Here is a 16849-nt window from a genome sequence, read left to right as displayed (position 1 = left end):
TTTGCACAGCAGAGGCTACAAATGCTCATTGTGAGACTGGGTCAGAGGTTCCTGAGTTCAACCCTGCTGATCTGAGATCTGGACAAATGGCCCCCCTGACTTTCACTGTACAACACAAACTGGTGTGCAATGAATAAAGTAACTAATGAATAGAAAAATATTACCTTTATGTCTGCATTTTTATTCATTTTCTTTTGACTAATCTTCTAGTTAACATATACTGTACAGTTAAAAAAAGAACAAAAATACTTTTGTTTAGATGTCAAACTAAGCTTCTATGTGCTTTTAATAAGACTTTCAGTTTTGTATTTATTTAGTTAAGCAAAGTTTGCAAAGTAGCATGCTTTTATAGAGAACCATTTATGATTTCTGTACTGAAGACACAACTCAGAAAAGAGGATATTGTGACCAAAGTATCGACCTGGACTCAACTCAAGCCTGTGGACTAAATATTAAGGACTGGAGGTGTGGGGGGGGAAAAAAAAACATAACATATGTAAGATATGTGTCTTACATACTCGCCATCACCTGCGCTTGTCAGTCGACTTGGAGACTATCCTGGCGAAGTACAGCGACACCGCCTTGTCATTGGTTGAACTGGAAGATGAGGGGCGGGACCAGAGGAATACCGTCTGCGATTGGACGAGAGGCGCGTGGCTCACGCAAGTTCAGGGGGCATGTTCTAAGTTTCTGAGTTGGATGGGAAGATTCAGAAGTATCTGCAGTGTCTGTGAAAGACTGTGGGGTCTGAAGTAAAGCGACGGACCGCGGTAAGAATGACCTCAATTTCAATCTAACTTCCAAGTGTTTTTTTTATTCACAACAAAGTCATAACGTCTGTTCTGCTGTTTGCTCTTCTGTTGCGTCGCCAGCGTCGTTTCACGCACTTTTTCCTGGTTGCTCGAATGTCTGTTCTAACGGTTGAAGTGTAAAGTTCTGTTTTAATGGCTACTGTTTTCAATTTCTGTGTTATTTGAACGCTTTAGTGATTTAACCTGCTCACTCACGCTGGCATTCAACACGTTTAACAAGTGTTATATCTGAGTTTAACTAACTTTTATTATTCTTTGAGCTCATCGCCATATGACATTAGCAGCCATGGGCTTCACGCCCCTTCACTCTGAAGAGTTTGTGTAGCTAACGTTAGCTAACGCTATATAATCATCCTTTTTTTGTTCAGGATGCTGTGTGTGTGAGCTGCCGTGAACAAGCTTTGGTTGTGGTGCTTTTGCTGACAGCCTGGCATTGCTTTCCTAATGGTCTATCCTCCAGTTTATCCTCCTGACCTTTTTTGGTAATATTTCCCTGCTCAGACCAAGATAATAAGATTAGGCCTACAGCTACAGTCATATGTTTGGTTGTATTTCGCACAAGACAATATACAAGCTTGACTTCAATATCCTAATTAAATTTTAGCTGACACGTAAACTAAACTCGAGGCAGATTATCGCTTGTTTTAAAAATGTTTTAAAAACCTGAGTAGAGGCTGGGTGTCAAGTGTCTAAATATGATGGATATAAATATATAAAGTGAAGATATGATGTGATCCAGCCTCCCAAAGCTTTAGAGCTTTATAGGTTAAATTAGATATTACTTATAAAGATAAGAGAATAAAAGAAGACTACAAGCCAGTGAAAATATATTTTTTCCCTGTTAAAAGCCATCAGCTTTGTGGTGCATTTAGTATAATCCTTTTAACACTGTTGTGTTCCCCATGGCCATCTTCTGCATGCTCCCTCTTCCTGTCTCTAGTCAGTCTCATGGTAGCTATATTTAGCTGGTATCTATTTAAGCCATTCCACTATATGCTCCACAATGCTCCTAGGGCCCTAGGCTAGATTCAGAGGACTCCTCTTGGGAGACACTCGATTAGGAGACCTAAATTGCGGAGCTGGGAGAGAATTGAATTTGGGGAGTGAAGTGTGTCATTACCCAGACGATGTGGTGTTAACTTGAGTGGTTAGTTCTTTCTGCATTCACTGAAGAAAAGTAGACCACACATAGTAAACATGCATCTCCGTTATGTCACCCTCTGTAGTTTGAAAGGATAGGCTTTATATAGCTGTATTACCTGACACTTGTATCTGACAAGGTGGTAAAATTGAAATGTCAGCCTGTTTCTGCTTGAGTGATCTTGGTCTGGAAAGAGTACTGTACCACAAACGTAGACTAAGGAAAAACAGTTGCACCAAATGTTGCGGTAAAATAAGGAATGACTTAGTAATGTGCACAAATGTGCTTACAGCATACAGTTGACTGGTGTTGGTGGGTGGTTTGTAGACATATATTAACAGACCAGTAGCTTTGAAATAGACAGCCCATTCTGCAGTCTGTGTCTCCAGAATAGTGCTGGCCTTAGTTACCCGTGTCTTTGCCAAAACATTTCCGAGCTAGTCAAAAGCAAGGGTGACCTAAAGGCCCACAACACACACAAACTACTAATGAAGAACTGAATGGTCCCAGGGAACTGGACTTCCTGCATGCATGAAGACACACACACACACACACACACACACACACACACACACACACACACACACACACACAGAGACGGAGGAACAACAGGTTACAGTAGCTCCTTTATTGGCAGAATGGGTGAGGCTGAATAGCAAAGGCGTGTATTCAAATCCTGTGCATGGGTAAACCAAGGATGTAAATTTTTTTTAAGATGCAGCACTCACAGTGTCAATCTGATTGTGGACTGGTGGCAGGCCTCTGGACAATACACCTGCTCACTTGAGGTCATTAGCCCCTTCAGTACACCACAATCCTCTGTTGTTCCCATGGAGGGAAGTTTAAAGTTTAGGATTTACCTTGTTGGAAAAAGAACTGTGTTGATGCAGAGGATACACAAAGAAGTATAGTATGTTCATCGGTTTTAATTTGATTTCTTCTCAGTAAACTACTATTAATTGTGTAATCTATTCCCCCTGTTCCTCTTGTGTTGCAGGAGACAGGCAAAGCCTCTAGGGGGCCATGTCTGGTGGTAGCAGTGCTAACAACAGCTGGACCATCCTCACTCCTGAGGTATCACCGCTCTGTTAAAAGCGTAGGAACATGTGGAATCGCTGTGCATGACCTCAATGAAAACGCATTATTTTTAAAAAAGAAAACTCCTTGTCCCAATTGATTTTCGTTTGGGTCACCTGAATATGAAATAGGTCCCTGTACTAAGACATTCTTTGTTTCTTTTCTTTTTATGATTTAACTGTTATTCAGAAAGGTCAAACGATAGACAGTGTGTTCTGATTAGCCTAGATTGCTCCAGCTGTAATATCTAAATGTAATAATGTATTTGTTTTCTTTGACTGTCTGTTGTCTGTGTTTTTGTTCCAGGAAACTGCCACTGAAACCCTGAGGCCTTTGGCAGAGGGCACAGAGCATCATGAAGAAAGTGTTACGTCTGCCGCAGGTTTTTGTCACAATAGATCTGAGGATTGTGAGATTATTTGTGGTATAGGAAAAACATGTTTTTAAGACGCAGATCTGTTTATCTCTTTTAATTTGTACTTATTTATGCCCATTTTCACTGTCTTATAATTAATCAAGCAAAACTTAAAAATCAAATGTTAAAATATTGCTCTAAAAAAAATCTCCCTTCTTGCCTGCTGTGTACCAGGTTCTGGGGAGAACCTGCCTGCAGGTGTTGCAGAATCTGCAGAGGGGCTCCCTGTGGAGGGCCACCTGGTAAGACAGCAATACACATCCTTTTCTATCATGTTATATTCATTACTCAAATGAATATGTAGTTCTGATATAAGGGATGATGCTTCACAGGGTGTCCATTATCAGGAATTAATGGATGACGGGGAGGCCTTCCGTGTTGCGGGCGCTTGCCTCTTTGGAGTCCATTAATTCCTGATTATCACTGGCCTCTTGGGGGCATTATACCTCTTATACCATGATCACTTGCCAAAGAAATGCATGCCATAACTCAGTTTCCCTGGTTACACCTGAGGGTTAGCCTAATAGCTAGAACAATCATTACCATCCCGTAAGGTTTTTATGCAGCGTGAACACTCCAGTAAATAGGATCTTAGATACAACTTTGCAACGGGAGATATTTCTCGTCTGGTAAGCTCATAGAACCCTTTGGCTTAGAAATGAGCGACAATGCTAACGTTATGCTTGCAATATTCAAAGTCGGTAACACTGCGTACAGTTGACAAACAGTAAATATAGTTTAACTGTACGTGTAACAATGATATAATGGCCAATGAAGGCATTCTGCTTTTTTATTTTATAAATATACCATGGTTTGGGTGAATACTCAGCTCTGAGTTGCCAGACGATACACATTTAAACTGCTTATACCATAGGAATCAGGAGTGTTTGATTCTGATTGGCCAGTGGGTGTATAGCCACATTATCACCTTCTGATTAAGTACTCATACCTAGAAGATGTTATCAGGCTACAGCATCATGACAGAGTTATAGAACAATGTTCAGTGTAGCGTTTCTCTTTTAAGAACTTTAAGAAACACATGTGAACAATCAATTTTTTGGGCACGGTTTGTACTGAAAGCAGGTGCACTTCATGACTTTCTGAGACAGTGGTGGATAATAATATAGATACCAGGCTGGTATCCATCGGACCATTAACTAGAAGGCCACAGTCAGTGGCTGAATATCTTAATTTAGTGTTAAGACAGCTACTCTGGCTCAGTTCAAAGGTAACAAAATCCTGTTGGATTATTGTCGACTATTTATTGGCCACTGCTGGTTACTTCCTGGAGTCTCTGAAAGTTGCCTGGCAACTGGTCCTGGTCCAATATATAATCTATCCCATAAAGTAAAACGGTGAATTGTCCTTTTACCACATTGTTTTTTGTACGAATCAAACAAGATATACAGCTAGACATAAAGTATTAATTAGTAAGCTGTAGAGGTGCTGGTAGGTGAATCTTGTTATTTTTGGACAGCACCAGGGTAGATCCCGTCCCCCGTCTCCAGTCTTAGCGCTAAACTGACCCTGGCTGGCTGTAGCTAAATATTTACCGTTCAGATACGATAGAGGTATAGAACTTCTCACTCTGCCCAAAATGTCAAAGTTTTGCTTTTGAATTAGGCTCATTGTTTCAGTTTGAACCAAAAATGCTAAAATCTTTGACCAACAGTGAATACCTCAAGTAATTTTAGGTATCTGATTCTTATACCCAGGTATCAGAAGAAAAAACGGCAGGGCTAAGTGGAGACACAAGCACAGAGCAACACACCACCATGCCCACTGCCATCACTGATGCCCCTGTTTCCACCCCTTTGGAAGGGTCCGGCAGCTTTGTCCCTGACAGTGATGCACTCAGCCAATCAGAGGGCCTACCTGAGGGCCCGGCACAGTCCAACCCTGACCCTGACTCATTTTCTGACTCCTACACCCACATAACCCCCTCCCCCCATGAGCCCCCATCCACGCTACTGAGCACAGAGACTCTGGGAGGGTCGGAATTCACACAGGAGGAAGAGAGGCTCACACAAGAAGGAACACTGCATCCGTTAAACGGGGAAGGGCTACAACAGGAAGGGGAGGATTCTGATCTGTCTACGAGGACAACTGACATTGGGAAACAGGCAGGTATGAACAACAAGACTTCATCATTGCATTATAATATTAATATAACCTCAGTATCCGTTTTTATGTGTATTATATATTATTTGATTCTCGGTAAAGATTATCACCTGGTATGTCGGTATACTTTCCTTAAGCCGTATGTGCTATTTGTGTTTGAAGTGTACTTGGTGGACCAGCTGGTAATGGAATTGTTCAGTATCTGGGCCAGGAGGTTGTCTGGAGAGGCTGTGGTTGGTATGAGGCAGGGAGCATGATGTGACAGAGAAACTTTTAGTTGCATGACACCCTGCAGAATTAAATTGGCTTCAGAGGGACTGGGACCTCTAAAGTTTTTGCAGTGTGGTGTTTTTGGTCTGCAGGTTTTTTTCTCGCTACAGCAATCAAAATGAGTCTTCTTTCTCTGTTGTGCATTTTTTTTTCGCAGGTGTCTTTACTGGCTAGAGCTCAGCAAGGCCTTTACAGTGTCATATTATGTTTCTGTTGCTCTTCAACAATAATTTGTGATGCAAGTAGTTGTTTTATGGTACCAGAAGTCCAAAATCCAGCATTTGAATCATTTTCAGATGATTTATTCAGTATTTAATCCTTATTTATGTAGTTTAAAGGAAAATAAGGATTGGCATTGGAGCAAATTAACTAGGGTGCCATGCACAACAGAGCCAATAAAGAAGCAAGTCTTACCTCCCATGAGGAGTTTTGTCTCATACTGCAGCATCAGATCGGTTACAGCGCCATAGCTGCTGTGCTATCTAACATTAACTATATAACTGCAAAAGCAAAATTGTGTCTATGCCCAATAATTTGCTACAGCTTTGTTTTAAAATAGTAAATATGGGAGAAAATAAAATTCTGTAATGGATACCTTCACATTGATTAGCAGCTGTTTTGAACATTTGTGCCTTGGCGGGGGATACCCATAGAATAGATTAAACCTGTAAATTACAAAGATACTATGTATCAAAATATACTTTAACAACAGCTTTTTGTACGCTTCCCTTCTACTGCTCCAGACTCCCTTGTGGATTCACAGGTGGGTGAGGAGAGGACTGAGAAGATTGGAGAGGAGGGAGAGCCAGAGGTGAGGAGAAGGAGGTCTCTCTTGGCAGCTCTGGAGCGGATCGGAAGGACAGAGGAGGAAGAGGAAGGAGAGGAAGAGTTTCAGCTGCCACAACGAGAGGAAGACAGTGGGTTCTCTGTGAACAAGTGCATCCTGGGTGCTGTCATTCTGTTAGGCCTCGGCACCATCTTTTTTTCAGGTAGGCATCCCCATATGACCTGTTGAGAAGGTAAAAATCCCCTTTTGTTTTCCCCATGACTGTGCTGATGTTATTTTAAATGAATTTTAACATGTTAATATCAGGTTAGTTAGAGGAAAGTGATGAGTTACTGCCAGTAAATAATATGAAGGGTGCCCTGAGACTGAGGTGTATTATACCTGCAGGTGTCTTCATGGACCTGGATGAGGGTAGGTTGTGTGTGTTCGTGTGTGTGTGAGTGAGTGAATGAGTGCTAGCTTGCCCACTGCATGTGTTTTTATGTGTGAATGTGCATGCAGAAAAAAGTTTTTCATCTGACACTTTTTAAAATAGCTTCACGCTTTAAAAGGGTGTGAGCGAGAGAGTGATGTATGCACTTTTGCAGTGTGGTTTATTTGCTGTTGTTAAATGAAAACCTTGTACCGCATCGCCACACCGCATCTTATGAAACACCTGATTTTTAGCTTTTCACATTTCCCTCAACATGATCAGTGTAAAACTTTTGCAAGAACTGAAAAATTGTGACAACAACTTTTCAAATTCAATGCCTTAAAGGTGCAGTTTAAGATATGGCCAGAATTTTAGAACGTTCAAAAGCTGAACTAACATTATCAACAGAATGTGAGGAAAAAATAGTTCTGTCAAAGACGTCTGCATATTGTTTTGCAGAAATATCTACTGAAGTTAGCACGCTAACCAGCTAGCCCCGCCCGTCCTCGCTTGTAATTCCACTTTGTACCTCAGTGGGCGATAGTCTGATAGCTACAGCCAAGGATAGCTACAGCAAAGAGCATAGTGAGTAGCGATTACTCAGGTAGTATGCTGCCCCCTATTTGTTTGGAGTGACCCTTGACAGGTGGCCATATTTTACACATTGTACCTTTAACCTTTTATTTGGATTTTAGTGATTATATACAGAATATATGTGCACTGACTCAGCTGAGGACTACACATTTTATTGTAGTAGCCTTTGTTGTTGTTGGGGTAGATGCCATTTTCTTCAGAGATATGAAATGGAGTATGGACATTTGCTTGTGTTCTTGGACCGTGTATTATTCACATGAACATTAAGCTATGCATAATGCATTTTCAGAGAGTGACTATGGTACAAGGGAGCTGAAAGACGCAGAGTTACCAGGAAAACAGGTCAGTCTGACGTCAGTTTGTCACTTCTTTTTTCTCCTTCTTTTCTGTCTGTGTTCTCTCTGGTAAAACTTTTATTCAGTGTAATGGCATTTTGTGTGGACCCATTTTACAGTACAATGAGTACCACCACATGATTTTTTTAGTGTGTTGTGCTCAGTAGGACACCAGCCACAACACTGGCAGCATCACCGCTATTGTCTACCAACTTTGCTTCTCTGGACTTTTGTTCTCTCTCGATCTACACGTACTGTTCTCTCACTTCTCGACTCATCTGTCTGGCAGTGATAATTCTGAGAAGTCATTTAAAATCTTGTCAATGTTTTGTACTGTGTGTGCAATTTTGTTGACAGGAGTGGTTCAATCAAGATGTTCCTCCACCCCCAGTAGATGCTGACAGTACAGAGCTTCTAAATAAGTTAGCCAAAGGGAACCAGCAGATTTCTGTGCTGCAAGCCCAACTTCAGGTGTGACTCCATTCTGTCTCTTACATTATCACGTGTGTGTCTGCATGTGTGGTATACATATATACATGAATGTGTATCTGTGCATAGACATGTCACTGACTGTGACCCTCTTCTCCTGTTCTTTTTTTCTTCCAACAGGCACAGAAAGAAGAGCTAAAAGTAGCCAAGGGACAGGCAGCAGAGGGAGCAAAGGAGCGGCTGCTGTGGGAGGAGATGGAGAAGGAAAACAGTAGGTTGAAGAAAGAGATGGCAAGTCTCCCTGTCCTTCAGAAAGAGAACGAGAGGATGAAGAGAGAGCTGGAGTCTGTCCCTGCCCTACAGAAAGAACTAGAAACACTGAGATCCACTGTGACTGAATTAAAACTCTCCTCAGGTACAAAGGGGCAGAAGGAGGAGGGGATGTGGAGGAGGGTAGAAGCTGTAAAAGGATGATAGTTATTAGACAGCTAGGGAAAATGCAGTGGGTTTCTTCCTTTCTCTTCTTTCCTGTTATTCTCACTTGAATGCTCACACCTCATCTTTGTAGTTGTAGTGACTTATTGTGTTTCCTCCAGGAACCAGTGAAGCAGCTCAAGCACCTGTGAAGCATGCTACATCGCCCTCCAGTGGCCAGCCAGAGGACAGCACACAGAGCACAGCTGGATCTATAGAGAGACAGCCATGGAAGCCATGGGATGACCAGAGGGAGAAAAAGAAAGTTATGAAGAAGGATAAAAATGATATAAGTGAGAAGAAGGATGGAAAAGAGGGGTTAGAAAAATCTAAATGGAGGGAAAAAGAGAAAAGACAAAGCAAAGATGGAGGGAAAACAGAATGGAACAAGGGAAAGCATGAGGAAGGCAAATTTGACAAGAAGAAAGAAAAGGATTTTAAGCAAAAGAGTGATGAGGCAAAACAGTGGAAGGAGAAGGACTGGAAGAAAGAAAAGGCAAGCAGAGGTGATGAGGGAAAGCCCTGGAAAGACAGAGAAGGTAAGAAAGAGTGGATAGAAAAGCGTGAGCGAAAAGAATGGAAGGAGGAGAAAGACTGGAAAAAGGCAAAGCATGGGAAAGTGAATGAGGGTAAACAATTGAGGAGTCAGGAGGAGAAGAATGATTGGACGGTAGGAAAAGACCATGGAGAGAAGCACAAGGGCAGGGAGGAATGGAAAGGAGAGAAGGAATGGAAGAAAGGGAAAGATGGCTACAAGGGAAGTGGCAAAGAGAAATGGGAGAGAAAAGATTGGAAAGAAAAAGGAGAGAAGAAAGAATGGAAGAAAGATGGTAACTGGAAGAGTAAAAATGGCAAAGATCATAGCAAAGAAGGGAAATGGACAGGTGAAAGGAAACAGTGGGAAGAGAGCAAAAATCATGGCAAAGACAGTAAGTGGAAGGATGAGAGGAAACAGGGTAACGAGAATGAGTGGAAGAGTAAAAATGGTAAAGATGATAAGGAGTGGAAGAGGAAGGATGAGAGGAAACATGTTAGCGAGAACGAGTGGAGGAGTAAAAATGGTGAAGATTTTAAGGAATGGAAGAGGAGGGATGAGAGGAAACAGGGGAACGAGAACGAGTGGAGGAGTAAAAATGGTAAAGATGATAAGGCATGGAAGAGGAAGGATGAGAGGAAACAGGGGAACGAGAACGAGTGGAGGAGTAAAAATGGTAAAGATGATAAGGCATGGAAGAGGAAGGATGAGAGGAAACAGGGGAACGAGAACGAGTGGAGGAGTAAAAATGAGAGGAAACAGTGGGAAAAGAAAGAAGAGCAGTGGAACAGAGGAGGACAGAAAGAAAGAAAATACAATGGAGATTTGAACAAGGACACATCAAGCTCCCAGAAACACAAAGAGGAGCACAAATTTACCGGTAACCATGGCCACGAGACAGAGCATCTGTGGGGAGACAAGAAGCCTCCTCACACACACCGCCGACCCTCCCTGGAACAGCCTGAGTACTGGGTCCAGCAGAGGGAGCGCCTCCAGCACAACCCCAAACCACCACAGCATTGTAACTCGTTGGAGACCTGTGCCCAGGCTGAGGGGCTGCTCCCTGTCCCCTTCCCTGAGTTCGAGGCGATCCTCCAAACCTACCTAGCCAAGGCAGAGGAGGTGGGGGTGGATGCTTCCAAAAGAGAAGAGCTCAAAAAGTTGGCCACCGAATTCTTCAAGGACGGAGTCTTTGTTCATGACCAGATGAGCTTTCAAGATTTCGCCGAAGATTTGGGCGATGTTTTGGAAGACATGGTTGAAGGAGATGACAGCGGGGATGAAGAGGATAGCGCCATAGAGGAAGAAATGGAGGAGTTTGAAAGAGAAGTCCTGAAAAAGTTTTCAGTGCCAGGAGCTGAAGAGAAAGAGGAGAGACCCAAAGGGGATCAGAGGAAGGAGAGCGTACGAGGACGTGGCTGATGAAGTGATGAACCTGATGGATCTGTTAAAAGAAGCCAAGAGCAGTCATGACGGATGAGGCGTTATTCAAAGGGAACATTTTATATTGGACCACAAATGCTTACAAGTATGCATTTATCACCCTGTCGTGCTTTCTACTGGATCTCATCTTACTCCTTCCAGGTGTTGTGCAAGAAGTTCAGCTTATGATTTGATTTTACCGTTGTGGCTCCTTTTGTGTTTCACCTGTGCACGCGCGCGCGCGCACACACACACACACACACATTAGTACTTTAGTACATTAGTACACCCTTTGCATATGGGAGAGTAAACCTGTTAGATCGAATTGGATGTTACTCTGCTTTGACTCTCATCCAAGAATAGATGCTGTAAGTCTTATTCACAACAACACCTCTTCCTCTGCAAACAGCACCGTGCACTGTTTAAGTCTACATATTCACTCATCAGGCCTGCACCTACAGCACTCCATCTTTATGTATTAACTGATGTAGCCTGTCTAATAATGTCAGATTATCTTTAGATCATTAACAGTTTTTATGAAGGGTGGAGTGAAAGTGACCTGCTGAAGTTAAGTGAATATTTTAAGTGAAATTAGATAAGTATGCATTGACTTTGTTTTAAATGTTTGTACATATTATACTAAATGTGTTTGAGAACTATGCTAAATGCAGAAATATATCATTAACTTATTTTATAGAAGTAAATAAACAGTTGATTGGCACATAAGATATTGACATGTTGAGCATGTATGTCTATTTTCAGGTACAGAACTCAAGTTGTGCACTAAAATGTCCTTAATTGTTGTTTTATCATGAATGTAGCAGTTGTTTTTATTGATTAGGTTGGTCATAGGAAATAGTTGGCCACAAAAGCATGTTTTCTTTCTTATCTGTTTACACTCTAACTTATGAAACATTGCTGATTCAAAGGGCCTACAGCCACATAGAGATAGTTTTTCAGATCAGAGGGTGTCGATGCATAACCACATACTGTGGCAGCACAGAGAACTCTGTATGATTAGGATTTATATTTGCCCCTATTACTGTCATAAAAGCAGAATAATAAATTTGCTGCATCCCTGTGATGACATAACTTGACTTGGTCCTCTTTTCACTCACCTCTTTTCCTGCATTTGTCTTCAGAGAATTCTATCTGCATTTTATTAGATACTGATTTCAGGTGTTCATGCTTCATCTGAATTCGATCCTGTTGGTTTTACGTCCTGATGATTGTGCAAGGTTAGAAAGAAGGTGAGGACTTATTCAATGTTTGCACTAATTTCTGTTGACAGCAAGTTGAATCTATAAAAAGTTGTTCCTTGTTTACTGACAGATACAACATGAGTAATGTATTACTGTGTGTGCCATTGCAGAGGAAACCAACTCTGAGTGGCCAGACTGATGTTAACGTGATGCATTTTCTGTCCTCAGGGATGCTTTTGCTGCTGTCCCTTCCTTTTATATTCTCTGTATCTGGATGGGTGGAATAACAACTTAGCTGATGATAGCAGAGGAAAAGAAGAAAGAAAAAAGAGGGTGAGACTGGCCATGATGGCTTCACGTTATTCAGTCACAGACTGTTTCGTCTCAGTGACTGGAGACACTGAGTCACCTGTTAAGCATTGAGACTTATACATGAATACTGCATAACCGTATAAGATCTAAGAGGAATAACGGTGGATCGCTGCATGTGAGAGGTGTTCAGATTTAGCCACAACAAAGAAAGGTGCAGTTCCACCTTCCATTCATCCTCAACGTGTGTTGTGGAACTACAGTACTGTAGCTTCAGCGGTAATGTCACACATACAGAAACATGCATATAATCTATACTGCTTCCTCTGTGGAAGAGCAACATGCCACATAGGTTTATATTCCCTAACGCACACTTCTCTGTAATGAACATCTTATAAAGTCTGTGAAAACAGACACTGTAAATCAGCACTGTTATATAAGCAGTGTGTCTTTAAGGAGCAGAGTTTGTACCACACTTCTTGTATAAAACTACTGCAACTGCAAATCCTTGCATTTAAGAAGCTGGAACCAGCAAATGTTTAACATTTTTGCTTGAAAAAATGACTGAAACAATTCATCAATTAGCAAAATAGTTGCGATTAATTTTTCTTTCGATCGATTAATCAACATTGCAGCTCTGCACGAACCCTTTAAATAGAAAATGTGCCTACAGTCAGGGCCAAATAATGGATGAGCGAAGAAGTATGAACTATGTTTCGAAATAAAGACCAACAAATCCTTAGACACACATTCACTTACAGCAAAGCATCAATCACAAGACATTAATCGTAAGACAACTAGCAGCATCGCCCCATAGAAAACCCTGGTGCTTTTATTCCACCGTATATGATTTCTCAGTCCTCTCTGTAGGTCATTTATTATGTGTTAGCAGCTGCAATCTCCTTTCTCAATGATGGCTCAGGGAATGGAAGAAGAGCTGTAGACTGCTGTTTCAGGTGTATGGATATGTGTGTGCGTGTGTGTGTGAGAGAGAGAGAGAGAGAGATGCAACTGGGACAGAAAAACAAGGTATGGGCATGTTAGGATGATAAAGCCATTGCGCTTGCTTACACTAACTGCCTCCTTAATATGCCAGTTGTGCACATCCTGTCAGAGCTTTGGCTTAAATGATATGACTTCTCCGTGGTGAAACCCAAGTGCCTCATTCTCAAAAGTTTTTGCAACACAGACTGTGTAATTATACCTGATTTACTGCTCACTTTTTGCTCTCTACAGCATTTCGCCCACAGTTTCACACTAATACACTGCAAAAGAAAAATGTGAGGCTATGTTCCACACGTTGGCATGAACTGAGCAAAACATTAAGCAGTTTGTGCACCTAACTCTGATTGTCAGTCTGAGTTAGTCTGGGGTTTTCCTGAATGAGGCGATTCATCTGGTAATCTGTAACTCCTTCCAGAGACTAGTTGCACGCTGAAATTGCATCTGAGAATGCGATCGCGTCATGGAAAGAAGTCAGTGGTGTTTGGGAAACGTGGTTTATATTTTTACTGATTGCACTAAATAGTGCACAGAAAACACAAACTGTGAAAACATAGAGAGAAAATGGTGACTGATTAATCTTCTTTACTAGAACAGGTTGGCTAGAAAAGGACCAGGAAGACTTGTGTCCTCACAACTTTCCCACACACACACCTGAGTTGGTGAGTCTCGAAGATTTGTTTTGCCAGATCAAATCAGAACTAGTTAAAAGTGCTGTTGTTTCTCTTCTATCTATCCTACCTTGAACTGTATTTTGGGAATTCACTGTTATTGTGATGAACAACATTTCTCATTTTTATCTTTCCTGAAATCTTGGCTGAGGATCCTCCTTGCACGCCTCTTGACTTGTGATGGAGTCTGCTATTGGTGTGCTGGTGTCCCAGTTCAAGGCGTATGCTGGCAGTGATGGTTCCTGTGACACACTGAGCAGAGATGAGTTCCACAGACTGGTCACATCACAGCTCCCCAACTTTGTCAAGGTAAAGAAGCAGTGATGCACTAGCATAATGTACCGATACTTGTGTAGTTTACTTTCTGGTCTAATACATAACAGCTAGTGGACAGTTTTCACTTTAATATCTCTAAAAGCCATTGAAATATTAAGCCAATTACTTTTTGGTTCGATGTACCATAAATATACTAGATTATGCTGCAAAGATGGAAAATAACCAACTATATGGAATGTGGTATATTTTGCTGTTTTGATTATGTTCTAAAACTGGTTATTATTTGACTTCAACCAGTGAAATTTTATGTTTTTGTTCTTGTCAACAAATTCCATGAAAAGACTGAGCCAACAACGAACTGATCAAAGTGTTTCCTAAGAATCCAAAGCCTCATGTTTCTCCAGCCTCTGCACCATATTTCTCCAAAAACTATTAAAACGTGGACACTGGTGCTTATTTTGAGTTGATCGCACGAACATCATCCTGCTGCGGTAAATACTCGGCTGAAAATAGACCTCCACAAATGCACTGTTTACTTTATTTTGAGATACGTTTGCTAAACCTACAGTGCCGAGCTGTTTTAGGGAATCACTTAGCTCTGTTTTAAGAGTAAATGTATTTATTTGGGGCTCAAGATGTTAACCCTAAGCAGGAATTAATTAGTTTGTGGCTCAGAGCTGCTGTCAGACTTCAGAAAGTATTTAGAAACAACGCCCTGTTGTTTTTGTCTTTTCATGGAATTAGTTGACAGTGACAAAAACATTGAATATCACCAGTCTTACCTGTAGATTTGTGATAAAGTTGTGCACTCAGCTACCTGTTTGAAAGATGTGTAGTCTCCACCAGTTAAACCGATGCAAGACAATCAGGAGCATAGTCTAAGTTTGCTCTGAACCTCTTTGTTTGCCAGGCAAAAAAACGCTCTCTCATAGGGGTGGATTTATACTTAAATGGGTATCATCTGGATGCCACATTGGCCCCTCTTGCTCTGACCATACAGTATAATTAACTGTTAGTCATACTAGTCTTCAAAAGGCTACTTCTGTTCTTTCACGTTGGCAGCTTTCAATGCATGTGGTCTTGCTGTGCTTGAGTCAAATAACAGTACTTGGAAAGATAATTCCAGAATATTTTACTCTCCACTCTTGCCTGTGACCTTGAGCAGTGTATGAGCTGTTGCATCTCATGTTGGGATGGGACAGAGCTCCACATTTCACACTGCGCTACACAAAAGCAATGAGTGTGTCGTCAGGAATGAGTCGCCGCCCTTCAGAGACTTGAAGTTTCATTTCTGTCTTGTCTGTTGGGTGTGTTGTCTGCACTCTGCATGTTTAACCAGAGCACAATGGCAGAAAGTAGTACTGCCTGAGGCTTGACTAAAAAATACAGGGCTGCCTCCTCCAAGTGTGGAAAATTCCATGTGTTTCTGCTTGCATGAGCAGTTGAAATAGTCACTCTGCCCACTAGATGGTGACAGAGCCACAGACCCTTGTGCCAAACCACCTCTGCTGATGTTGCATGAATCATTTAACTGGTGTACGTGCCAGTGGTGTCAGCTTGCCTCTGTCTCATTGCCCCACACACGTAACCAGTAACATCACAGTTGGTCCACACTGACACTTTTTTTAGTACTCATGTAATATCTTCCTGTTTTGCTGCAGAATGCTGATGACCCCGCTGCCATCGACCAGCTCATGAGCTCATTGGACAAGAACAATGATGGAGAGCTCAACTTCCTGGAGTTCTGGCAGCTGATTGGGCATCTTGCAAGCAAACAGGGGGGGTTCAGCCAATAGAGTGTCCTCAGAGACTCTCTTACAGTTACATGTGTGTTACCGACTTGTCTGTGAGCCATGCAGTTGGAGAAAATGGGAAAAGGGCCAAATGGAAAACACCCTAATGTCTGTTTCAACTGGAGAATGCTGCATTTTTATCAGCAGTCTGCATTTCTTCTCAGCCCGGCCTCTCACCAGCAACTGCCAAACTGGCACAGGCACTGTCACAGAATACTACTGAACAGTTTCAGCGATATTAGAACCAGTCCTAGATGTTTCCCTGCACACACACACACACACACACACACACACCCACACGCACAGCCGCCTGTACTTACAGGTCTATGAGGGAGTTGCAGAGTGGGAACGCATTGTCTGAAAACTGAGAATGTGTATGTGTTAGTACTGTGTATTCTTGGATTATCTCATTCTTGGAAAACGCACGTTATGCTGTCTATCATCTCCATCCAGGACCCAAACAGGGGTGTGGCGGTGTGGTGTCGGCAGAGCAAGATTTCACGTTCAAAGCTGGAAATGAATAATAAAGAAATAATGAAATGTTGAAACGCGTGTGTGTTTCTTGCTGCTCAGGCCTCCATTTGTTAGTTTATTCTAAAGTTTTCTTTCTGGTGAATCTTCCCTGTCTATCTTTCCATTCTTTGCGCAAGTGAGTGAAGTTTCAGGGTGTGGCTTCAGTACATCTGTCTGCTGGGAAAGCATCGAACACACGCGCACACGCACACGAGCGTGTGCTCGTTCGTACAAGTTGCGAGAACGTGCAGAGATTAAT

General features: G+C 41.9%; 2 protein-coding genes across 6 annotated transcripts; both read left to right on the top strand.

The window, feature by feature from the left end:
* Positions 1-700: 700 nt before the first annotated feature.
* pbxip1b (pre-B-cell leukemia homeobox interacting protein 1b) lies at positions 701-13950 on the top strand. Of its 4 annotated transcripts, none has more exons than XM_041942577.1 (12): positions 701-770; positions 2951-3027; positions 3337-3412; positions 3620-3687; positions 5161-5572; positions 6580-6825; positions 7011-7034; positions 7919-7971; positions 8322-8435; positions 8574-8808; positions 8990-12074; positions 12255-13950. In XM_041942577.1, exons 2-11 carry the CDS (start codon positions 2977-2979, stop codon positions 10822-10824), a joined length of 3114 nt encoding a protein of 1037 aa, XP_041798511.1. In that variant the 5' UTR covers positions 701-770; positions 2951-2976; the 3' UTR covers positions 10825-12074; positions 12255-13950. The 4 variants fall into 4 exon arrangements, with proteins under 4 accessions (XP_041798511.1, XP_041798513.1, XP_041798514.1 ...); XM_041942579.1 differs by lacking the exon at positions 12255-13950 and having other exon boundaries at positions 8990-10078; positions 10154-11933; XM_041942580.1 differs by lacking the exon at positions 12255-13950 and having other exon boundaries at positions 8574-8664; positions 8990-11924.
* LOC121610460 (protein S100-A11-like) lies at positions 13330-16586 on the top strand. 2 transcript variants are annotated; one of them, XM_041942582.1, is made up of 3 exons: positions 13330-13999; positions 14160-14317; positions 15946-16586. In XM_041942582.1, exons 2-3 carry the CDS (start codon positions 14189-14191, stop codon positions 16078-16080), a joined length of 264 nt encoding a protein of 87 aa, XP_041798516.1. In that variant the 5' UTR covers positions 13330-13999; positions 14160-14188; the 3' UTR covers positions 16081-16586. The 2 variants fall into 2 exon arrangements, with proteins under 2 accessions (XP_041798516.1, XP_041798515.1); XM_041942581.1 differs by lacking the exon at positions 13330-13999 and having other exon boundaries at positions 14059-14317.
* Positions 16587-16849: the final 263 nt, after the last annotated feature.

The sequence above is a fragment of the Chelmon rostratus genome, chromosome 8 (assembly GCF_017976325.1).
Source record: "Chelmon rostratus isolate fCheRos1 chromosome 8, fCheRos1.pri, whole genome shotgun sequence".
NCBI classification, from domain to species: domain Eukaryota; kingdom Metazoa; phylum Chordata; class Actinopteri; order Chaetodontiformes; family Chaetodontidae; genus Chelmon; species Chelmon rostratus.
The sequence above is the reverse complement of the archived record's forward strand: the minus strand, read 5'-3'. Positions and strand labels throughout refer to the sequence as shown.